We start from the raw sequence: 26,411 nt of genomic DNA, 5'->3' as shown, positions 1-26,411 counted from the left end.
AAATCCAATCTCTCCTCGTTGGCATCTCCTCCTCTATTTTGAACTTGCTGCTTTTGACCTGTGCGTCTTGTTACAGTGGGCAATGGTCAGCCTTGTCGGGCCAACGCAATTTACGAGCAGGCTCTCCATGCATACAATTTAGTCCTATGTCTAAATCCAGAAAATTCCTTTAATTCCAGCTGCTGCTGTGCAAGTGAGGACCTGACACCGCTCTTGCTCTCATAAATTAGTGTTGACCGGTTGAGTTTTCTTTAGACACTCAATTCACCTATATTTGTGTTGTAGTGGTCAGCTCTCGCATGCTCCTACTCCACCTGTTAGACGGCTGTTAAACATTAATTCTAAGTTCATGCTGTGTCTCTATGTCCTCCTGGAGACAACGGATGTATCCGCCGTCTCAGGTTTTTTATGTAACGAGAAAATCTGAAGTATTGAGGAGAGCCCCAAAGAAACGAGTATCAATAATTTGTTTTCAATTTTGTCATCCTTTCAGCAATATAAATTAATAAGTTGAGCTTTTCGTCAGATCCAATTTCCTATTCCTCTCAGAATGCTAAAAGGAGCGTCAGCTGGCCTTAGTGGGGTCCCCCATTATTTACGAGGGGGCCACAGTCTTCTGCCACCGCTTGCTGTCGTCGCAGCATGTTTTTCTTTAGATACATCTATATTGGTGTCGTATTGGTTAACACACGCATGCTCCTATTTCTCCAGTTGGTCATGCATTCTTCTGCTCCTTCAGCATTCCGTCTTCCATCATTTTGTCTTAGTTCCTTTCGCTGCTGGCCACGCAGGCCCCTAAAATGGGCACAACTCCAGCCGTTCGCACCGCCCCGACGTCACCCGCGCGGGGAGGGGCCAGCCTGAAACACAGTGGGCAGGTACAGGTTGGCCACCCTGCCGCCCAGGGGGCCGGATCCCCCTCCCCGCGCGTGCAGCGCAGGCGGGCACGCGCCCAAAGCAACGAGAGCACACCATCCTTATCCGTTCCTTTTGCTGCTTCTACAAGCACGCGCTCACACCCATGCGCGCTCATGAGCATAACCACACACACGCACGCATGCACTCACGAGCACGCACGCATACACACCCATTTACGCACGCACGCACACACGCACGCACACACACGTATACACACACACACGCACACTTACGGGGCCCAACAAATACACACTTCAAGCGTCCATTCATTCAGAAGCTCAAACAGACAACATTAAGCTGACAGAGTTCACAAAAATTACACACGGACACAAAAGACATACAACGGGATTCGAATCCATTCCATATTTTGCTTCTTTCCAACTGCTGTTGAGCAGTTTGGTCATTTTAACTGTCATCAGAGCAGATGCACTGACAAATACGCACGTCTTACTTAACTTTTGTGTCGTTTCGTTTCGTTCCTAATAGCGCTGTATATCTCCCCTTTATTCTGCAGAATTTAACTTAAGTGTGCACACAAATTACTTTTTATATCACTACTAAACCCCCCAGAGGCCTCTTTTCCACGTTTTCCATTTTCACACAGCAGCCGCACAAAACCTTCGTCCAATAGCGGTTTTGTCGCCGGCTCAAATTTATCAAACTTTGACAGACGTGCATGCTATTACAGTGCGCCTCGACAAATCGGGATCGGACCGTTGCCGCGATAACGCACCAGCTACCTCGGTATTCAAAAATGACAGCCCACCGAGTTTACTCTGCCATTTTCTTGCACCAGCGTTTAAATCGAGGAGCCTTGTAACCCCCACACACTTCTAATTCGATCAGTGTCCAAACGACGTGGCTTACGCGCGCTTTATTTTCCTCGGTACCCTTAAAATCTGACCGGATCTCGGCACCCATAACTGGGTCTGACCGGACCACTTCGGCACCCTTAAAAAAGGGTCTGACCGGGTCACTTCCACATTCATGCTCACAGTTACGGATGCCAAGGCTGCGCACTTTTCCTATTTGCCAAACGCGGTCAGCGCAAGCCTCCCTTTTTCGTCGGACTTTTGACGGAGACTTCCACGTCCGCCGAACAGCTTGGCAACCGCACTTGGCCCGTACAGCCATTAGGTGCGACTGCAGTGTCCCGGCTTGTCCCAGGAATTTTAACCGTCTGGGGGCTAAGCGGGTGGCTATCTCTTGTCGCAACAGTGTTCAATCGTATCTGTGTTTTCGCCTCATTCACACAGCTAAAATTTCTATCCTCCATCGGATCTGTCGCCAAACTAAAGTCCACGTTTTATGGGACTTTCTACCATTCTTTTATTGTGACGGTCAACAGCGATGTCCCTGACAACCTGTCCCGTCACGAGCCACACTACTTCGGGCTTTTTTCTTTTTCATCATTCATCATTCTCACCAGACATGTCACTCACTCCACTGTGCACATTCCCCATTAAGTTCTAAGTTACTGTTCACTTTTTATTTCTTATTTTTTATTTATTTTCTATTTTTTATTTGATTTTTCCTTTGCTGCTTCTATTTGGGGCCACTCCCCCTTCGAAAGTCGAATTATGACGACTTTTTGACCGGGAGAGACAACTTACTCCCGAGACAGCTCATGGCCACATCAGATTCGGTTGTAACTGCCCCCCTCAAGGGGCCGACCCCCCACCTGTCCAAGAACCAAGCATATCGCGGCAACTGCGGGCGAAGCATCTCACCTTAATGACAGCCGCTGGTCGACCGCTGGATTCTCGCTCAGGAAGCGGGCGCGAATTCCCCAGGGGAACACGAATCCTGTTCGTGACGCCAAAAATGTGGTGAATGGTCTTTGTTGTTTCGCTGGTCTCCAAAAAAACACTCAGTGGACGATGGCTGGTCCGGGTAAGGAAGCACTTCGGTGACCCACGGCTGATTGGGAAAAGATTTTATTCAACCGATGTCAAAGTGATGTCTCTCCAAAAGTTTGAGTGGCCCCAAGAGCAAAGATGTTTCAGCTCTTGACAGCACAGATGTTCGCCCCAAAAAGGCCCTCGCGCTTCTTGCTCTTGCCCCTTGCGCCCCTGCGCCTTGCGCGCTCCTCGCGCTCTCCTCTTCGCGTTCTTGACCCCCTTCTATCTGTTCGCCCCCATCATTTGTACCTCGTAAGACAACAGCTGCGGTCCGAGTCTCACTCTACTGGTTACTTCCGATGCCCTTAAAAGTGCATGGACAAAGGTCTTCCTGGTCACGGACGAATGGCCCTTCCATATTCTAAGCACCTACACATTGCTGAAACTAGATCTTCTCTGTACCGCAAAAATAGCTTAGGGTCTTCTCACTGCTGCAAGGTCGCCATTTAAGGTGACATACAGTGACGCATAGAATCCAAAATTTACCTCAACAAGGCATAGACTTTCTTCTCCGAAATGTACAGCCGTGCCTCAAGATACAATCCGTTAATCCGTTACGTGACCACTCTTAAGAGAGAAAAAAAATCTGAAAAAGTGTATCTGGGTCACTCATTATATCTCAAGGCAGTACCATACTTAATATCTCTTAGAATATAACAATTTGAGTTATTTTTTTTCCCCCCACAGGCTGCATAAAAAAATAAATTCTGTGCAAAGTGTGATTTTCCCTCGTCAGTGAGGGTGCGGTTATACGTCAATGTCCTCTTTAACCAGAGTGGCCGTGTCTTTGAAACTGTCCTCGGTCGGTGAAAAGGCGCTCGGATGATGATGGTGATGATGATGATGGTCCCTCCTCTGAGGTTTGGGGGGTGGGGCGTCGTCTCCTCCTCTTCCTCTGCTTCCTTCAGACTTGTCGTCCTTCATCTGTTAAGAAATATTTAAAAATGGTGTGAATTGTTTTTGAAATTTCAAATTTAGCCTAACCCACCTTGGAGTAGGACTGGATTTCAAAAGCGCTGCTGGGCTTCAGTCGACGCTTCAATAGGCTCCATGTTGACTCCTTACAGAAAAGTCACATTATTCATTTATGCTTTCCTGCCATCTTGTGGCATCTATTGGCAATTCTAAACATTTTGGACGGGCCCTTAATTACTCTACTTGCCAATTTTCGGTAGAGAACAGCGAGGAACATTCTGTTCCTCATTTTGAGCTGGACTTATTCCTAATAATAATAACGCATGATTATACAATATCCTCTTGATAATTGAGAAACTGACCTCAACAGGTTTGGTCCCAACAGACGAGGTGTGAACAAGGCCTGCGCTCTGCTCAGCGTGATAGACCGGGTTCGCAAAGTTGTTCTGTAATTTCTCGCCACTCACGTTAACAGTCACCTGTTTAGGAGCCCCCCCCAAAAAAATTGGTAACATGAGGCATTAGCAAATGTGTGAGGTGTGCTGGTGTACCTGCGAGGCGTGAATGACAGCCGGGTCCGCCGCCATGGCGGCCGCGTTGGCATATAACGGATTCTCAAAGGTGACGGGATGCCTCGCCACTTCCACGGCAAAACGATCATCCTGTGGTAACATTGTGTTGTCGTTAATAATGTACAAAAAATGGAAATTAGAAGAACTCACCATCTGCATGGCGGTATCGATGAACGACACTCCGATGCGTGTGGGTCCGAGATCCACGTTGTCGCCCGAGCGGAAGGTCACTCCATTGCCTGTGTCGCTAGACTTCACCAGACTGCTGAGGCTAGCGAAAGCAGACTTGCATGACTTTGCAACTCGTTTGCAAAGTGTGCATTTGAACAGAACTGAAAAAAAAAGCTACCTGGGCAGTTTGGGCAGAGAGGGGAGGAAGGATCCGGTTCGTTTGTAGTTGAGGAAGACCCCGACTGCCAAGGCGCCGGTAATAATGATGATGATGGCTGCGAGAAGAACTGCCACAGCTTCAGAGAGAAAAGGTGGATTATTTTAACAGATGCTGTTTTTTTTTTTTTTTACTGAAAAATGTACTACTTGTACTCTTTTTGCCAGTGAACTATGTTGGATTGAAGCAAGGAGCTTCTATAATACAGGCAATGTCAAATTCTTTTCTTGATGCCGTTGTACCTGTTCCCGCTGGAGCGCTTCGTGACTTGCCCATTTCGCAGTAGCTGCCCAAATAACCGTAAGGACATCTTTGTAAAAGACAGGATTAGAAATTACCGGGTGATCTTTTTTGGACCGCTATGAGATCTCGAGTAACAACACTCACTTGCACTTGGGCAGACCCGCTTCGTCGGTGTAGCAAGTGCCACCATTCATGCATCTGCATGCAAGAGGCATCGCAACAGGCGCCTCAATGGCTGCGAGGGAAGAAGCCGGGCAAAAAAAATAAAATCACGCAACAAAATCAAAACCGCGAGGAGCAGCCGGACGCAAGGACAAGCGGGAGCGAGGCGGCGCATGCAGTCAGGCTGCAGCGTACCTGCATCGCATTCACCCGAGTCAAAATCCAGTGCTGAGGAACCTTGGGGGCAGGCACACGTGTAACCACCGGGCCGGAGGAGGCACAGGTGACTGCACACATTCTTGCAAGGGTTGGGCACTGATGACGGCAAAGCAGAGTCAAGTGATGTTGAGATGATAATAATAAAAAACTCACATTATACACTAAATAGTTCAGAATGCTTACTGTGTTTTTGTGATTACGGACTGACCTGAGTGGTTGTGCCGGTGCTCCTGGTAAATGCGAACCTGAGTCAGCCATGGGTTGATGGTTAACACTTTGACTTTGTTTCCTTTTCCAAATTTATTTGTCCTCCACACTTCCCCTTTCTCCTTTGTTGTCCAGTACACGTGGCCCTCAAAGAGGTCCAAACTGTATGGATTCCCAAGATCTAAAGCATGGACACAATTAAAGCGGGGTACCATCAATATGTATTGTTTTCATGTCACATTGTGAGCAAAAGTACGGGATCGTAAAAGATGGTTCTGACCTCCCGATATGATGATCTTTCTATCTGTGCCATCGGGTTTCATGGACCCAATGATGTTTTCTTTGGAGTCACACCAGTAGATCCTGTGTGCATTCAGATAGTCCAGAGCCAGCCCGGTAGGCCAGCCCAAATCTTCACTGACCAGCACCTGCCTACTTTGGCCATCCATCCACGCCGACTCGATTTTGGGTTTCCTACCCCAGTCGGTCCAGTACATTGTTCTGAGAAAGACCAAAAAAAACATAGGTTAAATTTTGTTTCCACAATATCATTCAAGTAAAGCATCGTTACCCGAGGGCTGGATTGACGACGATGGCAGCGGGCTGGTCGAGGTCAGTGTGGACCAACCACTTCCTGTAACGCCCGTCCAGTTTGGCCACTTCAATACGATTGGTGCCAGCGTCAGTCCAGTAAATGTGCCTGCAAACAGAGGTTGAAGTCTTAACCAACTGGGCTATAAGAAAATAAAAACCAGAACAAGACCGAGTGAATTACCCGCCAACCCAGTCGACAGCGATGCCGTCGGGATTAGCAACATATTTCAGATTGAGGTCCACGTCTCTGACTGGGTTGTTGCCGTGATCATTGAAGGTGGTCATATAAGCACGTTTGATGGAGCCGAACTCAGATCCTCGACCCACAACTGTCCAGTACACGATGCCTAAAACAAAATGGGCTAATTCATTGTGTTGCTCCAGACAAACAAAATGAAAAATTTAGTAGGTGATATCCTTACTTAGGCCTTGTTTTTCTGGATCCCACAAGTAGTCCAGAGCTTGGATGTGTTCAGCATTGTCCACATAGTCGGAATACTGCTCAGATGAAAGATTGAAGCGTCGGATACGGACGTTATCCGGCAGGAGAAGCACTGGTGGGTTTCCTTTTAGGACACAGATAAAGGATACATGCAGCTCAACGCAAAAAAAAAAAAAATTGTATGTTTGCGGAGATGTTTCTTACCTTGGGCGGCACACTGGGTCCCACGTGGTTCGCTAAAGGAGACAAAGCCCTCAGCGCAGAAACACTCATAGCTTCCCTTTGTGTTCTTGCACTCTTGGGGGCAAATCCCGTACACCTCACACTCGTCGATATCTTTTTCCCCCCAGTAAGAGAAATTGTTGATAATAAGTCGTTTGGACCAAACAATGTGAATTTTAGCTTTTGTGTTGAATCAAACAAAAATACCTTCACAGGTGTGTCGTTCGTCGCTTCTGGCTCGGTAACCTGCCATGCAGGAGCACAAGAAGCCTCCGTCCGTCAAGTCGGTGCAGTTGTGTTCACACATTTGGGCACTGCAAGAATGAGTGCTTTGCTGGTCTGATAGGAGAATAAGAATGTGTCAATAATAAGGACAATGTGATGAGCTGAGTCGTTAACGTACGGCAGCCGAGTTCATCCGACTGGTCCCCGCAGTCGTCATAATCATCGCAGGCGTACTGAAGAGGAATGCATTGTCGATTACTGCATTTGTACTCCTCGTCAGCGCAAGGGCCGTGAGTGGGGCTTTGGCCTGGAGGAGAAGAAATGATCGAGGATTAATAGAGAAGAGCGCAATCACGTGAGAGATGCTTCAAAGTCAGCTCACAGTTTTCTCGTCTCTCATCCGAGCCGTCGCCACAGTCGTCCGCAGAGTTGCACAGCTCGTGGCTGTAGATGCAACGGTTGTTGTCGCAACGGAAACGGAACGGCGTCTCACATTGGACTGTCACTATGGAAACCGAGTTGACAATGACACCCCGGACGTTTAGCAACAGATGGACTCTTTCTACGTACGGCAGAGGTGAAGCTCCTCGTCGGAATTGTCCCCGCAGTCGTCGTCTCCGTCGCACTTCCAGTGAGGCTGCACGCAGACGTGATTCTTGCACTCAAACAGGAAGTGGGGGCAGTAGGTGCCGTTTGGGAAGCGTGGTGCTACAAAGTCAGGAAAACAACTCAATAATACTTGTACTGGAAATGAATCAAATTGCGAGAGACATGTTTGTGATCCAAAGCGCTCACCGCATGACGACTCGTCCGTGTAATCCACGCAGTCTGCGTTGCCGTCACATTTGAAGCGGTCGGCGATGCAATGGCCGCTCCCGCACTGGAAGTAGCCAGGGTGGCATGTCCGAAGCTCTGAGACATACATTATTTCATGAATACAACTCTATTATGAAATATAGCTCGCAAAAACATGCAAAGTAGTGGCCAGTGAGTGTAAATCCATTCAATTGTTGTCAGCATTTGTTATTTTATGTACCTAGTCTTGATCAACAACAGTCCCCTATTCTCCCAGCACTGTACGCATGGAAGCGTTCATTCTGTCTGAATAAAAGACGACAGGTGGTCCCGTCTGTCTCCTCCGCTCAAAAATGCCCGTTTTATTAGGTCTTGGCACGGTGGTCCGCGGATACTCGCAAACACCCGGACCCCCAGCCAAAACAAAGAGCCTCCACCCACCACAGTCTCTTTCATCCGAGTTGTCTTCACAGTCGTTGTCATGGTCACAGACCCAACGGTCGGGAATGCAGTGCAGATTGTTGCAGCGAAACTCGCTCTCGGTGCACGCGCGTGGTGCTGAGGAGGAGGGTAAACAGATATTTCACAAGTGAAAATCTTTATTTTCACAAATTCCATCATCTGATACACTTATCAGGAGTGAAGGAACACATTAACACGCTTTCAAGCCCTCTGTATGATTTGACTCCTTATAATGACCTCAAGAAAAAACAACACAGCCTCTTTAAGTTCAGCGGCGAATCCCAGACAGGTTCCCTCCTTATTAAGTGGCACCTTCTCAGGCGTGATTTAATTCGGTGAGGGTTCAAAGGTGACAGACTCCCTCTCTCCTGAGGACAGATTGTTTCTCAAGCTGTCGATAAGCCCGCTTGACTCCTCTTACGGCAGCCAGCTGTCAGCACGAGTGTGAAGCCCTTTGCGAAAATATTTCCCCCGATAAAAAAAATAAATAAAAAAAAGAAAACTTGATGAAGGAGTACCTAATGAATTATTTAGTAAGCATACATATCATCTCTCGCTCTCTTTCACATCCGTTCAAAATGTGGCGAGGACTTACTACAGCTGCGCTCGTCGGAATTGTCCCCGCAGTCGTCATCGCCGTCACAGCGCCACCTTAGCGGGATGCAACGATGGTTGCCGCACTGAAAGTCTCCGCTGGCGTCGCAGGCCACCTCATCTGAAAAGAGAAAAAGGATTCAGAAAACTGTGTCAAATTTTTATTTTCACTTATTCAGGAACTTTCAATTGATTCTGGTGCTTCTGAGGGTTTTGATAAGATCAATTACACTTAGTTTTAGAGTAAAACTATTCTTAGGTTTACTACCCGTGTTATTTAATTTAAACGACAGATTGAGCAGTGAAACTCTACTCTCACTTTTGGAATACACACCGAGTTCTTAGCAATGCTTTCATAACGTCAACGTCGGGGGTCTGGAGTAATGCTGAAAGTTTGAAATGAAAGGCATCGCGTTTCTTAATTAAACCACACAGGAGGGAGTGGAGGAGCATGTCTGAGCCAGATGGGTGACCTGTATTCATGCCCAGTGCGTGTGCGTGTGCAGAGAAGTCAAGGAAGTGGAGGAGAGCCGGTGTGAGCCGTCTCCACCACACGGTGCTAGCTGCGGAAGATAGAGCGAGTGCTGCCCTCCTCAACCTCCACCTGGCCCATCTGCTGCATTCTTACGGCAAGATTAGCGCGGATCTCCCCTCCTGCTCGGGGATGGCACTAATGGAGCGAGGGCCTCTGATAAGAGGCGGGAGTGTGTGTGTGTGGACTACAAAGCTCGGCGTGTCAACTTGTGCCCCCCCCTCCTCCCCACGCAAGGACAGAGCAAAAGCACACACGTACACGCAGACCTAAGCTAGCCAACATCTCATAAATCTAATTTCTAGGGGTGTAACGATTCATCGATAAACATCGATTAATCGATATAATGCTCTACGATTTGTTGGCATCAATGCTAAACGTAAACATCGATCTATATCGCCCGTTTTTGACCTGGGACATTAGACGCGGCTTTATTTTGAAATCCAGTTCATTGTTGCTTGCTTCCTCTTTCCGGGAGCAGTGCGCGGCGTGTTGCGTTGTGAGCAGAGCAGGCACGTGAAAGGGGAGCCGACAGCTACGCGGCTACTGGGCTGGTGCTATGGCTAGTGTCCAAGAAGTCGAGGAAATTCGCTCCCCTTTGGGCTTCAAGTCATTCGTTTGGAAGCACTTTGTAATTTCCTAAATAAAGAGTTTGCAGTACCTTGTTGATTTTGCGTATGAATTGTTATAAATCAGGATATTGTTCTATATGGATCGTAGAGCACTATATCGTGATGTATCGTGAATGAATCACAGCAGGCTTTAAGATATCGGCAAATATCGCATCGTGATCTTTGTATCGATATGATATCGTATCGTGACAAAACCCGCGATTTACACCCCTACTAATTTCGAACAAGAGGAAGTGGTGATACTAATTGCGGCCCACTATCGGACTCACCGCAGCCCTGCTCATCGCTGTTGTCTCTGCAGTCGTCGTGGCCGTTGCAGACAGACCAGAGCGGCACACATCGGTAGTTGGTCTTGCAGTCAAACTCGGTGTGGTTGTCACAGCGGTACGCTGGCCCCACTTGCAGAGAAAATGCAAGTGTGTCATACTGGGCAGTGTAGAAAGAAAAAAGGTCAAACCTCACTCACTGCACTCCTCCAGAGGCTCGTCGGAGTTGTCCCCGCAGTCATCGTCGGTGTCACATTTCCATTTTGGGGGGATACAGCGTCCATTGCGGCATTTGAACTGCCCGGGACGGCACGTCCTGGTGGAACAATGGGAGGGGTCTTCGTCGGAGCGGTCGCCGCAGTCGTCCTCGCCGTCGCACTGCCACGACTCAGGGATACACTCCTTATTTGCGCACTGCCACTGGTGAGGTTCGCATTGGTGTGTCGCTGGAAGGTGACGTCGGTGAAGTTTGAGTGACATGTCGAAGATGGGAGCAAATTTGAAATGAAGCGCAACTAACCGCACAAAACGGCGTCTTCATCGGAGCCGTCGTGGCAGTCCCGCTTGCCGTTGCATAACGAGTGCGGAGTGGTGCAGTTGGCGTCGTTGCACTGAAAGTGGCCCAGCCTGCAGTGGCGCGAGGGGCATGTAGAGGGTTCGTCCGAGCCGTCCCTGCAGTCTTTCTGACCGTCACACTTCCACCAGATCGGAATACAACTGTCGATGACGCAACATTTCAAGGCCTTGTTGGAGGCATGATTTTGCGTAATGATGAAAGATAGGTGACAAACCGTTCATTGTTGGCGCATCTGTACTGCGTGCTGGTACACATGGGAAGGCATCTGGTCACTCCTCCGATTTGCATTGCCAGGAAGTGATCGGGACACTCGCAAGTGTGTTCCCGCCCCCCGTGACGGATGAGGCACAGGTGAGTGCAACCTCCATTGTTCACCGCACAAGGATTGTTTACTACCGGAGGAAGAAGCAAAGGGAGGTTCGATCAATCTCACTTGGACAAATACAAGTTGGTAATCTAAACCTGCACTTAGGTCTGGGTAAATAGCATCAGCTGAACTCACCAATGGGCTGTCTGTAAGGATGGCACACGTGAATATCAAACGGTCTGTGTGTGGTGTTGACCAGAACCTGGCGACCAGAGCCGTCATATTTGTTTCCCTTTTCCACCGTTCGTGTGTTCCAGTCCGTCCAATAGACGGTGTCCTCGAACACGGTCAGGGCAAAGGGATGAGGCAAAACTCCGTTGTACACCGTGTGTCTGTGGTGGCCATCCAAATCCGAATACCTGGGGGAAAAAAATGGAGACGGATTGAAATTGGGAGGTTTAAAGTTTTTATTGGAAGTGAGAAGAGAATATGGACTTACTCGATGTAGTTCAAATGTGCGTCGGACCAGTAGAGCTTGTCATTGGTGTAGTCTATGGTGAGCCCATTGGGCCACTCTATCTTTGTGGTGATGATCGCTACTTTGTTGGTTCCGTCCATTCCGACTCGGCCTATGAAGGCTTTGTCACCCCAGTCGCTCCAGTAAACATAACTAACCAGAGGAAAAATCGGAATCACAATCAACCCGTTATATTTCTTTGTTCCATTTCTTCTACTCACCCTTGTTTGGGATGCAACACGATGGCTCGGGGGTTCTCAAAGCAATAAGTGTTATTAGCATCGACGCAGTGCTCAGCCAGTTTTTTCACAAATCGTCCGTCCAGTTCTGACACTAAAAGGCAATCCATGAAACTGTCCACCCAGTAGAGCTTCCTGGCGATCCAGTCGATGGCAAGGCCCTCGCCGTGCATAATTCCGTTGACTACCACTTCTCTGTTGCTGCCATTGTAGGACATCCTTTCAATCACCCTGCGGCTCACGTCGATCCAATACAAGCGTTTGTCCACGCGGTCAAAGTCCATGGCCACAACACTGGTCAGGCCCTGCAGGATTAGCGAGTAAGCCTGCCCATCTGTGGACAGGTTCCTGAGGTAGTAGCGGTTGCTGAAGATGAGGTGAGGCGAGATGTTGCTGTTTTGGCGACACCTGCGCCCGTCCGGCTCTCGGAGAAAGCCCGGGGCGCACTTGCAGACGTACGAGCCCACCGTGTTCTCGCACACTTGGCTGCACACGCTGGGGGTCTCCACGCACTCGTTGACATCGTCGCACGTCGTCCCGTCGGACATGAGGCGGTAGCCCGGGCGACATGTGCAGATGAAGCTGGTGGCTGTGTTTGAACAATTGTGGTCGCAGTGATGGATCGATGGATCTGTGCACTCGTTGATACCTGGGATGACACGAACACCAAAAAATATTGAATATTTTTAGAGAGAAGTGAACTGAGGTGATATAGCGGGTAAATCTTCATCACACTTACCGCATCCTTTCTCGTCACTGTTGTCGGAGCAGTTGTCGTCCCGGTTACACACCTGGCTCAAGGGGATACAGTGTCCGTTGTCACATGTGAACTCTCCCGGGGGGCAAGTGAGCGGAGGGGCGTGGCACACGTGCTCCAGTTCGTCGGACTCGTCTCCGCAATCGTTGTCCCCGTCGCAGACAAAGTCATGCGACACGCATCGGCCGTTCTGGCAGGTGAATTGGTGTTGCTGGCACGGCTGGTAGGCGCAGCCCTGTTCGTCGCTGCTGTCACCACAATCGTTTCGCCTGTCGCACCTAATTTAGAATAGCGCAACATGAGGAAGTCATAACGCCAACGGGAAAAGAGGTGATTTGGTGTAACCTGTAGGAGCTACGTATGCAGAGGCCATTGCTGCAGGTGAACTCGTTGACTCCACAGGATCTCCGCGAACAATTCTGATGCTCGTCCAGCGCATCCGCGCAGTCGGCGTCTCCATCACATAGCCAGTCTTGAGGAATGCACTTGCGCTGAGGCGGTTGGTTGTTGGCGCAAGTGAACTCTGCGCTGGAACAGGCACGGTCGGCTGGATGCAATCACAGAGAGAGCTGATTCGAAAAAGCTTGAACAGCGATGACCCGATAATGGGGATAAATAGTATGGTGCGTACCACAATTGTGCCGCTGGTCTTCATCGCTCATGTCACCACAGTCGTTGTCGCCGTCACAAATCCAGGAGGTGGCGATGCATCTGCCATCATCGCACCGGAACTGATCTGCATTGCACGTCCTGGCTAATGTGGCTACAAAGACAAAATGTACACCCAATTGAAAATTGATATGCATGTCCAGATATGATCACTTTTTCAGAAATTCATACTCTTGGTCCATCCTCATGTCTGATATTTAGACACATTTATTTACCAATTTAAAGTGTTGAAAATATCTCGAGAAGAAATTCCAACACTACCAAAATAGCCCTGGTAAGTCCACATTCCCATGCATGGTGAGCTATCCAAACAAAAGCCAACGTGAAGCTGTGTAACCCCCACAGGACAAAAGGAGGTTTGGAGGGGGTGCGCCACAGTAGAATCCAACACACAATAGGAGGCCTGGCTGAGCACCTCGTCAACAAAGAGATACACCGCACACACCGCTGCATCACTCACCATTTCTTCGATGGGCGGACAGGCACAAACACACAAAAAACTGGGGGAGGGGGTGTGATGATGGTGAGTTCAGACACACAAAGCCAGCAAAGGCCATTAGAGGCTTTTGGGGTAAATGAGTTGTGTGACACTCACTGCAGGAGAGGGGTTCATCAGAGGCGTTGGCACAATCGGCCCCTCCGTCACAGTACCAGTGGGCGGGGATGCAACGACCGCTGGAGCAACGGAACTCGCTCTGGGTACATGTGGATGTAGCTGGGGGGAAAATGTAAAAGGCATCACTCGAACAGCGTCACGAATGAAATCGTCGCGTCGGTGTTAAACTCACCGCAATGCGTCGGACTCTCGTCGCTCATATCTCCGCAGTCGTCGTCTCCGTCGCACAGGTACGAGCGCGGGATGCAAATGTTGGTCGACTGACACTTGGTGTGTTCCGGCTGGCATGTTCTCTCAGCTAAATAATCAGTTCATTCATTCTGAATGAATGACACGAATACACAAATTGGCATTTGGATGAAAGTTCGAAATTGACTCACGGCAATCTTGCTCATCTGAGGTGCCGTTGTCGTAGCAGTTATTGATGCCGTTGCAAACGTGCTCCTTGGAAATACATCGGCCATTGTTGCAGGTGAACTCTGCGCTGGGGTCGCAGCGCCTGAACAGACAGCCCACTTCGTCGCTGTTGTCGCCGCAGTCGTCGTAGTGGTCGCAGCGGTAGTGGTAAGGCACGCATCGCCCGTTGCCGCACGTGAACACGGTGGAATCACATGTGTGGAAGGCTAACAAATGAAATGTGGGACCTCTCAGAGACCTTCAACAACTTTTACCGCACACAAATTCTCACGTTACCTGACAAGGCTATGAATGATGACAGGAACTGAGGGACTGCATGCAAAGATGTAAGTGCTTGTGATTAGTATCAATTTGTCGCTAGGAGCCTGTTAAATGAATTTGTAAGCATACACACCTACATAGTTGAAATCAGTCTTGATTCCTAAGAAGCAATTATTTTTAAAGCAAAGAGACACACAGGGCTTGTTAGTAAAAAGAGGTCTACCAGTGAGGTTAATCAGAAACTCCCCCAAATATGGAAGTTGACAAATGTAAAGAGTCCCTACCACAGACTCTCTCCAGCTCATCGCTGCCATCTCCGCAATCATTGTCATTGTCACACTTCCACTGGGCACGAATGCAGCGGCCATTCAGACAAGTAAACTGACCCGGCTGGCACCGAGTCCTGTTATCAGGGATGCAGTGCTTATTGTCAGCCAGGTACCAGTGCCCCTCTAATGGACAGTGACACTCAGCTCCATTGGGCCCTAAGAGGATCACATTTTATTGAATTTTTTTTTTCTGCATTTAACATCATGCTCGCAAAGACAATAATAACAATGTTCATACCTGGTGTGCAGATATGACTGCAGCCTCCGTTAAACTGCTCGCAAGGACTGACACACTGCTGCTGCTTCCCGCTGGCCAAAACATGGATGTCCATGGGCCGAGACGGAAGGTTCAGAATCATTACCGTCTGGTCGGAGCCGTCGTGTTTGTTGGCCCGGTAGATGCTCCGTGTGTTCCAGTCAGTCCAGTATATGAACTGGTCAAACATCGCCAAGGCGAACGGGTAGATGGCCGTGCTGACAATGACCTCCCGATTTGCTCCGGTCAGAGAAGATCGCTCAATTTTCTGTCTGATGGCGGCGCAAAAAGAACAACGGCAGTGAGGAAGACCAAGTTGGAATACATAAATTGATTTTGTCTGATCTTACAAGCTGGCGTCAGCCCAATACAGCCTTTCCTCTTCATAGTCTAAGCTCAGTCCATTGGGCCACACCAGACTGCTGTTGATGATCTCCTTTCGGAAATTCCCACCTAAGGTAGCACGCTCGATCTTCGCATGGGTTCCCCAGTCCGTCCAATACATGTATCTGTCCAACAAGACAGGATTCATATAAAAAAATTCAAAACTTCAAAATGCAAGAAAGCCTTACCCCCGGCAGGGGTCCAACATGATGGCTCTTGGCCTGGACACGTGTGCGATAATCGTCCTCTGAGATCCATTCACAGACATTGAGCTGATGCTTTGGTTAGCATAGTCACTGTAGTAAATCCGTCGATTTATCCAGTCGTACGCGATGCCGTCAGGAGCCCCAAGATCTGTCGCATCATATGTACCACAACTACATTAGACATTCCGTGTCTTGAAAAAAAAAGAAAAAGGAAGACTGTTGACTACCTGAAGCAACCGCCACTGGAGTTGAAGTGGGAGAAGACAAACTGATGTAGCTGATCTTGCTAGCTCCTGCGCCCGAACTCTGAGTGAAGTAGACCCTTTGGTCGGTGAAGTCAAAATCCAGCGCCACCGAAGTACGTGGCACATTGACCACTGGGAAGGGCACGGCGTGGTCTTCTGGATCGAGACGTAGGCTGCGCACCGTGCTCTCCGTGGTGTAGATGAGATAATCATCCTTTGACACCACACAGCTCTCATCATCACCCGCGAGATTCCCATAGGCACAAGCGCATTTCCTGGATGCGTTGCCAAAGTCGGCGGTTGGCAAGGCAAAGCAGAAGTGGGCGCAGCCTCCGTTGGCCTCCACACAGGGGTTATTGTGAAGCTCTTGGGCTGTGGACGGCTGCATGCGCCGGTCAAAAATAGTAACATCTCTCAACATGTTTATGTTGTCTCTTAAGACAGTAGGTTGCTCAGCGCTGCCGGGTTCCTTGCTTGCTTGGAAAACCTTCTTGAGGTTTCTGTCCACCCAAATGATAGTCCCTTGAAACACGGTGATTCCGTAAGGAGTTGGGTAGCGACTGCCGTAGCGCACGACTTCCGTCTCCCCTCCTTGGGGGCTGACTCGGGCAATCATATCCAGAGAGTCATCAACCCAGTAGACGTATCCAGTTTCTTGGTCCAGAGCGAGACCTCGTGGGGTGACGATTCCAGATGATACTAAAATCGTGCGGTTGCTTGCATCCAAAAGCGCTCGCTCGATTTTGGGGTTCTGGCCGTAGTCGGCCCAGAATAAGTATCTATTCCGAGGGTCTACCACGATGTGGCGCGGCATGTCCGTCTGGGTTTTTAACAGTACCCTTCGGAAAGTAGTATTCAGCCGAAGAACTTCAACGTATGTCTCCGTCAGGAAGGCGTTGGTGAAATAAAGGTTTCCTGGGTACAAGGTAGAAATCAGCCAAACGATTAAATTTGCATCAGGTCAAGCTTCCGGTGGGAGTGACGCAAAGAATAAAACAGCATACCTGCGGCCCAGTCCACCGCTATTCCTCGTATGCCATTGCGTCCTATGCCACTGCTCACGACGCTGTGTAATCCCGAGCCATCTGTCTTGATTCTTCTGACCCCGTTTTGTGCTGTAACCGTGCTGCTGAAGTCACACCAGTAGATATAACCAGATGCCATGTGCACGTCCACATGTAAAGCATTACGACCTGAAAGAACAAAATTAATTCATTACAAGCGAGGCCTACAATTGTTTTCCTTTTTGGAAATCATCAGTTTGAATTTTTTATAGACTTCCATTTGACCACAATGACTGACCTCGCCCTGCCACTGGCACCATAGCTTCAGCATGGTCCACCCCTTCGAGACTGAAGCCTTTGATAGCGGACAGCGTGGAGATGACAACGTAAGACCCGTAAGGGGCGCAGGTCACGTTGTCGGCGTTGAGTTTAAAGCCCGTGGCGCAGGCACACGTGAAGAGACCCTGCGGTCGAGGCAAGCATAAATGCTCGCACGCAATCGTGTTGTTGGTACAGCCATTGGTTGTGCCTGCAGAGGCTGAAAATGTCAAGAGCAACAATCAGTAATTTACTAGCAACATTAACATGTTGTCTACTCACAGTCTCGGAAATGAACTTTCAGAACTCTGAGTCCAGACACATTATCCCGTAGCACAACCCTGTTGGAGCCTGTTGTCTTGTCTACGCGCTCTATGACCTCAAAGTCACGGTCGGTGAAGTAAAGGAAGTTCTGATAGACGGCCACACCGCAGGGGTGAGCCAGACCTGACACCACGGTGACGCGATTGGTCCCATCTGGATCTCCACGTTCAATCTGCGGACAGTCACTGTTAGTGATTGAGATGAGCAAAACGTGTAGTTTGAGTTAAGACCGACCATGCCGCTGCTTGTGACAGCCCAGTACAGCTTGTTCTCTTGAATGTCCACAGTGAGGAACTCAATGTGGTCCAGGTTATTGGTGAACAGAATGACAGGGTTCAAACCATCCATGTCTGCAGATGCCACCTTGGCGGGGATGCCGCTCTCCGTCCCTTGATCGGTCCAGTACAGTTTGCTTAAAAAAATATATAAAGGATGAAGGTCATAGGCTTGGTGTACATGGGGACGGCTTGTTGTTAAAAAGCGCTTACCCACGTGCCGGGTCCACAGCAATGCCAACAGGACTACCGGCACCATTTGGTGAGCCGTTATTTGTGATGAGAGTTTTTCTGTACTGGAACTCCCCTCTCAGCTTCAAAACCTGCCCCAGCAATGGGTTTTATCATTTCTACTTTTTTGGGTCCCCAATTGCTCAAGATAATGAAACAAACTCAAGTTTGCGTTAATCGTCTCACCTCAATCGACTGTGTTGACGGATTGGTATAGTAGAGGTTTTCTGTGATCCAGTCCAGGGCCAGGCCCACAGGAGATCCTAAAAGAGCCGCGGGGGCAAACTCTGTCCTGTTGGTACCATCTGACTTGACTCTGTGGATTTCACCCTGAAAGTGATGTTGATGATGATGTCACTGTGCATGTTTAGCAAAAACAGAAGAACCAGTAAGTGACTGGGCGTGGAATTTATGGACCGGAACTCACGGGGTGCTCGACCCAGTAAAGAGTCTGTTCATGGTCATCAAAGTCTACGTCATAGCCATTCTGAAGCCCAGCCACGGGCACCATTGCTCCATTACTCATGTCGTTTGGATTCAAGGAAATGCCGTAAATGATGCTGTCTCTCACCACCACCAAGAAAGGATCCTCAACTACAAAAAACAAATGAAAAATAAGCACAATATAAATACATTCTTTCTATAACACGGTTTCCTGAGACTTATCATCTACTGATGAGGGAAAGTATGCTCCAAATTCATAGTTGCTTAGTCAGTACAGATTAGAATCAATCAGTTGTTAAGGAGCAATTTCATTCGTGGATAATCGTTGGCCTCTGGGGAGATCGTATTGGCTTTCATCTGCTGAAACCTGAGATGAGCGGAGCTGTCGACACAACGAAACTCCTTGGACTGAAAGCTCCTTGTCTCAAAATAGCCAAGTATGGAACCTCTTAATACAGTTAGGTATTGGCTGAAGACAGACACCATACATACTTTTGGTACACATGACTTGGTCGGCTGCCAGGGTCCACCCTGAGGGGCACGCACATGAGTAGAACCGTGGTCCAATGGCCGACAGCAAGCAAATATGAGTGCAGGTGTTCTGGGAGCAGTAATTGCTACCTATAAATGAATCACACAACAATAAATGAGTGTAAATGCAACAGTTTACTCCTCTCTAAGATGACATCATAAAGGAAAGTGCAGCGTCACTTCTTAAACCAAGTGAGTAAAATGGGTCGGTCATACCTGCCGGCTGTCGGGCCGGGTGCACTGCCACAAGACCCATGGGCTGAGGAAGGTTGAACAGCATCACTGTCTGGTTCTCCCCATGCCATTTATGGGCTCGCATCACGCGATTGATGTATCTGTCGGTCCAATACACAAAATCCTCAAAAATGGTAATTGCGTGGGGATGTTGAAGAACCTTTTTTTTTTTAAAATAGAGAGTTGCAAAGAAAGAAAAAGAAAACAGTGTTAAAAACATTCAACCCAAAATAATGTTTATGATTGATCTTCTGATTCATTTAAAAGAAAGTGATGACCCAATATTTTTGCCAATGAGGTGCATGGTCTGATACGTATGTCACCAAAGTCAAGGACTCACCAGGTCACTGGCCAGGACTTGTTTTCTATTCTTGCCATTATAATCGCAGTAGTCTATGAAATCCAAATAGGCGTCAGCAAAGTACAGCAAATTGTTGGGATAATCGATGGTAAGACCGTTGGGCCAGTACAGTTTGTTGCTTATGATAACGGTTCTCAGTTTGCCATCCATGCTGGCCCGCTCAATACGGGGGTTCCTCCCCCAGTCCGTCCAAAACATCAGGTGAGCACTGCAAAAGAACAATTTGAAGAAACGCAGCACAGAGAGAGCTTTGCTAGCGTTGGCTCTGGTTCTGACCTGTCTCTTGGGTCCAGCACCAGGCCTCTGGGGTTGGTGATGTTCTCGCTGACCAACACGGTCCGGTGACTACCATCTAATCTGGAAACCTCAATTGTCTCCAGAACGTAGTCGCTCCAGTAGAGGTTCCTGCCCACCCAATCCACAACAAGGCTCTCTGTCACAGTCACCCCACTGTCAAATATCTGTCGACACACATCTTTAATTTTAAGCCAACGTGTTTTAAGACAAGCCATCGACTCAAATCGATTAAAAACTCACCACGGTTCGATCGCTGCCATTTTTATGAGCGCTCCAGATCCTGTCCTGGCTTGTGTCGGACCAGTACACTCGCTCATTGACCGAGTCGAAGTCAAGGGCCACGATGTTGCGTCCGTCCCGGATCAGCGAGTGCACCACGTTGGGTCGAGCGGTGATGTCATCTTGCACGATATGATTTCGACTGGCTACCAACAAGAAGGCTTGACGGGAATCTGTTAACAGACGTCATATACTCATGCTAATAGAAGCGCTTGTTAGCTTGTGCGTGTCCACTCAACCCTGGTAAATAGACTCTTCTCAAATGTCTGCCCTTGGGGAATGCACTTTTGTCCAAATAATGAGAGCTATTATGTTACAATTCCTTTCAGCGGGTTATCTATGTGCAAGAGGCACGCTCCCCATAAACAGCCCTTTGTTGACGATAATGCGCTAATTACACTAGTGATGAACACTGACTGACATATACGTTATTTATCTTATCCAAAGGAATCCGAGCGGTAAGGGCAGACATGGAATTGAGCTCATTCCTTCAAACTTTTACTTGAGCTTTAAAATAGTGGAGAATAAACAGCAGGGTATACTCAAGGTTGTTACCCGAGGCCTTGCAGGTTCGCTGGTCCTCTTCGAGAGTGTAACCATCGTGGCAGTGGCAGCGGAAAGAGCCTCTTTCGTTAAAGCAGTGTTGGCTACATAGGCCGGGAGGATGACATTCGTCTATGTCCTCACAGGTTTTGGAGTCATTAGTGAGTTGATAGCCCACAGGACACGTGCACTGGGCCCCGAAGGGCCCTTGGATGCAGCCGTGGGTGCATCCGGCATTGTTGTCAGAGCAGCTCTCCTGATCTAAGTTGGGTGAATGAAATAAAAATCAAATCAGACAGAAATTCCGTTGCATATGTGAATCCCTGAAGAATATCATGCATGAAATTGATCATTATCTACAATTAGTGCAAGATATTGCCAAAACCAAATACATTAATAACTCCTAAAGTGTTTAAAAATAATTTTGTAGTGTGTGACTTTGTCTGGCCTGGGCAGAGCGCTACAAGCGCTATTAATGAATCAGTTCTGTTTCTACTAAATGATTGAGTTTTTGTTCCTACCTGGCAAAGGCTCGTCTGAAAGTTGTGAGAAAAGCGAGAAAGGAAAATCACAAATCATTTTCAGGTTAACGCAAGTCAAATCACACACATGCATGATTTGAACGCAACGCAAAGACAGACGTATTGCCAAATGATACCTGGGCTACGTTTCAAGAGACTTACTGCAGAGCGGAGACTCGTCTGCATCGTTAGGGCAGTCGGGAGAGTTGTCGCAAACCGCCGTGAGGTTGATGCACATACTGTAGCCGGGGCACTGCCACTGCCAGCTCGGGCAACGGAAAGGCGGGGCGGGGCAGTCGCGCTCGTCGCTCATGTCCCTGCAGTCGTTGTCGCCGTCGCACAGCCAGCTGCGCAGCACGCAGTTGCCGTTGTCACAGCGGAAGAGCAAGGACGGGCAGGTGCGAGGCGGGCAGGCGTGGTGTTCGTCGCTGCCGTCCTCGCAATCCGAGTGACCGTCGCACTCCCATGTGGACGGCACGCAGCTGCCATCTGACTGGCACTGGAACTCGCTTTCGTGATGGCACATCCCGGGAGGCCTTGTCGCTGTGAAACAAAATACATCACTGGTTTATTATTCTTTTGTTTTAAGATAGAATTTTTATTTAGCTCTTTACTGGCACTACAAGGATTGTACAACTTGTTTTTTTTTTCATTTACTTACGACAGCTTTGCTCATCTGAGCGATCGGTGCAGTCAAAGACTCCGTCACATCGGTAGAAGGAGTTGATGCACTGGTGACCGCTGGAGCACTTGAACTCGTTCACGGTACAGTTGTAGACTGCAAAATCCAGTTGAGCACGGTAAAGCTTGTATTTGGTAAAGCTCGGCTCGTATTTCTTCTATACGTTGTTGTGTAACGGCGGAAATGAGTTCAACAAACAAAGCGAGTGCTTGTTTGGTTTTACGGAGGCTCCAGGCGAGTGTGGAAAGTAACATATGGGTAGAAATGTCCAGTTTGGTGTTTTGATGAATGGCCGACAACTACTCACTGCATCCTTGCTCATCTGCTCCATCCACACAATCCCGATCGCCATCACAGACGTAACTGGGTGCTATGCAGCGATGGTCTGGACACTGAAATTGGTCTGAATGGCATGTGCTACTCTGATCTGTTAACAAATATTGCATTTAATCTGACAGCCACACTACAAATGGGCAAATCAAAGCGTGAACTTACGGCAGTCTGCTTCATCTGAACCATCACCGCAGTCGTTGTCAGTGTCACAGCGCCAGGTGAGCGGGACGCAACGGTGGTTGGCACAGGTGAACTGATTGGCCGCGCAGGTTCCGGCCACACGCGTCGGGCAATCGGACTCGTCGCTGCCATCCAGGCAGTCGTTGTGGCCATCGCAGCGCCACGCAGCCGCCACGCATCGCTGGTTGGCGCAGGTGAACGCAGAGGGGGAGCATGTGACGTCTAAAAAGAAAAAAAGATCATTGTACGGGAGCGGAAGGAGCAACTTGAAAAACTGTTTTGCCGTTGAAAGTTAAACATTACTGTTGACGCCACAGTGGGCCTCGTCGCTGTTGTCATGGCAGTCGTCAACGCCGTCGCATCGGTAGTTCTTTGGGACGCATTTGCTGTTGCCGCAGGAGAAGGAGTTGGCGCCGCACTGCAGCGTTGGGGGCTCGCTGGAAGGGTCCTCCACACACGTCTGCTGGTTGGGGGACAACTTCATGCCGTACGGACAGCCACACACCCTGTGGGAGTCCGGGGCCGGGAAGCAAAAGTGGCTACAGTCCCCATTTGGATTTGCCGGCCGGTTGCACGGGTTGGAACCTGCAATGGGCGAAGGCGAGAAACAGGATGAGAAGAGGCGGAGCCAATATGACTGAGCGGTCAAGAAACACACTGACCTATCTGAGAGTTGGAGTTGAAAGATTTGACATGCATGATGTGGCTGATCCCTCTTCGGATAACCACCATCTCTCCACCGTCGGTCTTGCGGACGCGGACAATTCTACCCAGGCGCCAGTCGGTGAAATACGCATAACCTAGAGAGGAGCGATAAACTCAAATAGAATTACCAATGCTGTCCAACTATTTCACGTGAAATGTTTAACAAGTACCTTCAAAGATGGTGAGGCCAAAGGGATGGGACATCTGACTGACACGGTCCAGAGCAAGCCTGTTATGTCCATCGAAATTGCTGTGCTCAATTTTGTCAAAGAAGGCATCGACCCAATACAAACGCATAGCGCTGTGTGGAGAGGAAAATATCAGGTATGAGAGCAAAATAAATTCAGCTTTCCGACAATTGGAATAGTCTTTTTACAGGACTCACCTCCAGTCAATAGCGAGACCGTTAGGCCAGCCAAGAGTGGTGTTTACAATAGACAGGGCATGTGAGCCATCGCCCCAAGCTCTCATAATCTTTGCTGGCCGGTACCAGTCGGTCCAAAAAATATATCTGCAAAAGCCACATAAACAAGTAGATGTAATAAGGTATTTAGCCTGGTTAGCAACAACAGTAAAATGAATATAATACACTGCAATTCCATTTTTATTTTTTTTAATAAAATGATGTGTAGTGTAAACCCAGTGCTTGGTATTACCACTACAATACCGCCCTTCATGCTACGCTAATCTCTTCATGTGGATGCAGAGGCCTTATGACTTTGAGGCTATTGGAAATAACAGCTTGTGCTGGATAAGAATTTCCCCATGGATTAATTTTAGGACATTGTGCAAATAGGTATAAGCGCTGCTCGGCGTGTGAAATGTCATGGATGTGTTTCAGATTGTATGTAACGTGATACTATTGCGTTACCCGACAAGAGGATGGACTACGATTGCCCTGGGGTTGTTCAGGTTCTGTATGATAGCCCGTCTGGACTTATCGGTGACCTTCATGACAGATATGCTCCTGTATCGCGGGTCAGTCCAGTAGAGATTTTTCGAAATCCAGTCGTAAGCCAGGTCCTCCACGCTGTCCACTCTGTTGGCAGCCAGAACCTCCCTGCCTGCACAGATCAAAGAAGTTCGATGACTCTTTAACACAGACATGAAAGCTGAGCTACATTTGAATAAATACGCTGTCAGTTTGCATTTTCTTCAAGTGGACCGGAAAGGAAAGACTAGGCCTGTTCCAAAAACAACATGTCTAATCAGGGGCAGTGGAGCACTTTCTTTTCTTCTGGATTTGCATATTTCTACAACAACAGTAGTTCGAACTTCAATTCAATCCTTGACCACATTTAAAACAGTCTCTGGACAATAAATTTGTTTAGGACCGATTCTGAACACGTGTGGCGGAAACATTGGCAAAGGCTCACCAGTCCCATCCACTTTCTGTTTGTAGATCATATCTTTAGCCGTATCTGAGAAGAAGATAGCGTCATCCTCGGCACTAAAGTCCACGCCGACAAAGTAGGATGGTAATCCGCTGATGGGAAGGATGATATCTTCCTGAGAGGAGAGATTGAACGGTATCCCTCGCACGGCCATCTGACTGCTGAAAAGCAGAAACTGCCTCACGGCTGGAGTCAGGAAATCAGAACGCACGCCATATTAGAGGATTAGCCAGGTCAATACGTTCCGCACATTATTAGACGGGACATGTTTCCTCTTACCCTGACATTTCTTGCCATCGGTGTGTAAGTCGAAGCCTATGCGACACTTGCATCGGTAGCCTAAGCCTCCGTTGTCGCTCCTGTGACTCAAAACGCAGATTTGATCACACCCGCCGTTGTTTGTCCTGCAAGGATTCGCCACTAAAGAAAAGAACAACAACAATTAGAACGTGAATGAGTGAAAATCCTTGAAAATGTACACTCACCGTTTGGCTGTTTGAGATGATGTATGACTGCCACTCCATGTGGCGTCTGGGATGTAGCGTAGACCACCTGAGGGCTTGTGTCTGAGAACTTGTTGGCTTTAATGACTGCCATTTTTGTCCAGTCGGTAAAATACACGTACTGCTCAAATAGGCTGATCCCAAACGGGTGCGGTACCACAGCACCTCCGTGGACGACAGTTTTTCTATTCAAAATATTGCAGATATTGATTGACACGAATACCAATATGAAGACCAACACAAGAAATGAAATGTCATCTTTACCGATGAAGACCATCGTAGGTTGCCGTTTCGATGTAGTCATAGCGACTGTCGACCCAGTAAATGCGCTTGGCCTCGATGTCTAGCGTGATGCCAGCTGGCCAGCCGAGTTTACTCTTGATGATCCCGTAACGGTTGCTTCCATCCATGTAGGCTCGTTCAAGACCAGGTTGTCCGTTGAGAGCTTCCCAATCAGAGAAGAACATATAGCTGTGGAGGAGGACATTGGAATTAGATCTCCTATAAAAATGAACAATGACGATGAACAGAATATGCACATTGTCTCACTTATTGCATTTAATCTACTAAACCTCAAAGGCTCATTTAAAATGAGCAATATATTAGTCGCCACCTGGTTCTGCCTCCCTTGAATTGGATTACAATTAGGGTCATCACTTACATTACGTCTCGCTAATCCACCAGAGGCAATCTGCTCATCTCACGCAGACGCAAGCGCACGTATTATTCTGTCCCAATGGAGCACAAAACAGGTAGTGTACTGACAGGTGTAAGGTGGGAAGATGTGCGTACCCGACAGTGGGGTCCACCGCCAGTCCTCTAGGGTTACCCAAGTTCTCGGTGATGAGCGTGACCCGGTTACTTCCATCCAGGTCCACCATGTCGATCCTGTTGACACTGGCCTCCACCACATATAGTTTATTGTTCACCCAATCCACAGCCAGGTTCTCGGGGTGGTCAACTGATACATTTAAAACCACCTGCAAATTGGACCCGTCCATGTTCACAGAAAACACCTGGACACAAAAGACGGCATTGTCAGTGGTCTAGGTGATCACTGTTTTCATGAATGACGATACTATATCATTATCTATGACAAAAAAGGGGACTAAAGTGAACTGTCGTAATATACAACGGTGCCTTAAAGTACGCCTTTAATTCACAGTGGTTACAATCAACCCCC

The 26,411-nt window shown here is 48.4% G+C and overlaps 1 protein-coding gene across 1 annotated transcript in view; it reads right to left on the bottom strand.

Annotated features, from left to right (window-relative positions):
- Nucleotides 1–3,493: 3,493 nt before the first annotated feature.
- The window catches only part of lrp2a (low density lipoprotein receptor-related protein 2a), a 30,827-nt gene continuing 7,909 nt past the window's right edge, over nucleotides 3,494–26,411 (bottom strand). The window contains exons 12-79 of the mRNA XM_061286463.1: nucleotides 26,021–26,244; nucleotides 25,493–25,699; nucleotides 25,211–25,413; nucleotides 25,005–25,145; nucleotides 24,708–24,911; nucleotides 24,203–24,395; nucleotides 23,717–23,842; nucleotides 23,502–23,632; nucleotides 23,289–23,426; nucleotides 22,930–23,211; nucleotides 22,609–22,848; nucleotides 22,421–22,540; nucleotides 22,093–22,209; nucleotides 21,594–21,974; nucleotides 21,432–21,446; nucleotides 20,923–21,171; nucleotides 20,329–20,540; nucleotides 20,068–20,252; nucleotides 19,771–19,999; nucleotides 19,413–19,590; nucleotides 19,158–19,286; nucleotides 18,649–18,815; nucleotides 18,408–18,551; nucleotides 18,204–18,313; nucleotides 17,950–18,127; nucleotides 17,674–17,887; nucleotides 17,372–17,611; nucleotides 17,074–17,262; nucleotides 16,052–16,984; nucleotides 15,807–15,972; nucleotides 15,585–15,743; nucleotides 15,217–15,506; nucleotides 14,934–15,134; nucleotides 14,352–14,594; nucleotides 14,144–14,269; nucleotides 13,951–14,070; nucleotides 13,318–13,449; nucleotides 13,032–13,233; nucleotides 12,669–12,964; nucleotides 11,912–12,578; nucleotides 11,673–11,843; nucleotides 11,369–11,592; nucleotides 11,081–11,258; nucleotides 10,810–11,006; nucleotides 10,490–10,735; nucleotides 10,293–10,421; nucleotides 8,861–8,980; nucleotides 8,245–8,361; nucleotides 7,804–7,920; nucleotides 7,579–7,716; nucleotides 7,391–7,513; nucleotides 7,187–7,315; nucleotides 6,991–7,122; nucleotides 6,766–6,897; nucleotides 6,542–6,685; nucleotides 6,301–6,466; nucleotides 6,097–6,225; nucleotides 5,806–6,026; nucleotides 5,527–5,706; nucleotides 5,295–5,414; nucleotides 5,082–5,172; nucleotides 4,937–5,004; nucleotides 4,656–4,773; nucleotides 4,457–4,577; nucleotides 4,286–4,396; nucleotides 4,097–4,213; nucleotides 3,808–3,879; nucleotides 3,494–3,743 (exon numbers count right to left, since the gene is read on the bottom strand). Of these exons, the coding sequence (XP_061142447.1) occupies nucleotides 3,567–3,743; nucleotides 3,808–3,879; nucleotides 4,097–4,213; nucleotides 4,286–4,396; nucleotides 4,457–4,577; nucleotides 4,656–4,773; nucleotides 4,937–5,004; nucleotides 5,082–5,172; nucleotides 5,295–5,414; nucleotides 5,527–5,706; nucleotides 5,806–6,026; nucleotides 6,097–6,225; nucleotides 6,301–6,466; nucleotides 6,542–6,685; nucleotides 6,766–6,897; nucleotides 6,991–7,122; nucleotides 7,187–7,315; nucleotides 7,391–7,513; nucleotides 7,579–7,716; nucleotides 7,804–7,920; nucleotides 8,245–8,361; nucleotides 8,861–8,980; nucleotides 10,293–10,421; nucleotides 10,490–10,735; nucleotides 10,810–11,006; nucleotides 11,081–11,258; nucleotides 11,369–11,592; nucleotides 11,673–11,843; nucleotides 11,912–12,578; nucleotides 12,669–12,964; nucleotides 13,032–13,233; nucleotides 13,318–13,449; nucleotides 13,951–14,070; nucleotides 14,144–14,269; nucleotides 14,352–14,594; nucleotides 14,934–15,134; nucleotides 15,217–15,506; nucleotides 15,585–15,743; nucleotides 15,807–15,972; nucleotides 16,052–16,984; nucleotides 17,074–17,262; nucleotides 17,372–17,611; nucleotides 17,674–17,887; nucleotides 17,950–18,127; nucleotides 18,204–18,313; nucleotides 18,408–18,551; nucleotides 18,649–18,815; nucleotides 19,158–19,286; nucleotides 19,413–19,590; nucleotides 19,771–19,999; nucleotides 20,068–20,252; nucleotides 20,329–20,540; nucleotides 20,923–21,171; nucleotides 21,432–21,446; nucleotides 21,594–21,974; nucleotides 22,093–22,209; nucleotides 22,421–22,540; nucleotides 22,609–22,848; nucleotides 22,930–23,211; nucleotides 23,289–23,426; nucleotides 23,502–23,632; nucleotides 23,717–23,842; nucleotides 24,203–24,395; nucleotides 24,708–24,911; nucleotides 25,005–25,145; nucleotides 25,211–25,413; nucleotides 25,493–25,699; nucleotides 26,021–26,244 (12,669 nt within the window). The 3' untranslated portion in view covers nucleotides 3,494–3,566. The remainder of the gene's footprint in view (nucleotides 3,744–3,807; nucleotides 3,880–4,096; nucleotides 4,214–4,285; nucleotides 4,397–4,456; nucleotides 4,578–4,655; nucleotides 4,774–4,936; nucleotides 5,005–5,081; nucleotides 5,173–5,294; nucleotides 5,415–5,526; nucleotides 5,707–5,805; nucleotides 6,027–6,096; nucleotides 6,226–6,300; nucleotides 6,467–6,541; nucleotides 6,686–6,765; nucleotides 6,898–6,990; nucleotides 7,123–7,186; nucleotides 7,316–7,390; nucleotides 7,514–7,578; nucleotides 7,717–7,803; nucleotides 7,921–8,244; nucleotides 8,362–8,860; nucleotides 8,981–10,292; nucleotides 10,422–10,489; nucleotides 10,736–10,809; nucleotides 11,007–11,080; nucleotides 11,259–11,368; nucleotides 11,593–11,672; nucleotides 11,844–11,911; nucleotides 12,579–12,668; nucleotides 12,965–13,031; nucleotides 13,234–13,317; nucleotides 13,450–13,950; nucleotides 14,071–14,143; nucleotides 14,270–14,351; nucleotides 14,595–14,933; nucleotides 15,135–15,216; nucleotides 15,507–15,584; nucleotides 15,744–15,806; nucleotides 15,973–16,051; nucleotides 16,985–17,073; nucleotides 17,263–17,371; nucleotides 17,612–17,673; nucleotides 17,888–17,949; nucleotides 18,128–18,203; nucleotides 18,314–18,407; nucleotides 18,552–18,648; nucleotides 18,816–19,157; nucleotides 19,287–19,412; nucleotides 19,591–19,770; nucleotides 20,000–20,067; nucleotides 20,253–20,328; nucleotides 20,541–20,922; nucleotides 21,172–21,431; nucleotides 21,447–21,593; nucleotides 21,975–22,092; nucleotides 22,210–22,420; nucleotides 22,541–22,608; nucleotides 22,849–22,929; nucleotides 23,212–23,288; nucleotides 23,427–23,501; nucleotides 23,633–23,716; nucleotides 23,843–24,202; nucleotides 24,396–24,707; nucleotides 24,912–25,004; nucleotides 25,146–25,210; nucleotides 25,414–25,492; nucleotides 25,700–26,020; nucleotides 26,245–26,411) is intronic.

Source organism: Syngnathus typhle, linkage group LG9 (genome assembly GCF_033458585.1).
Source record: "Syngnathus typhle isolate RoL2023-S1 ecotype Sweden linkage group LG9, RoL_Styp_1.0, whole genome shotgun sequence".
Lineage (NCBI taxonomy): Eukaryota > Metazoa > Chordata > Actinopteri > Syngnathiformes > Syngnathidae > Syngnathus > Syngnathus typhle.
The sequence above is the reverse complement of the archived record's forward strand: the minus strand, read 5'-3'. Positions and strand labels throughout refer to the sequence as shown.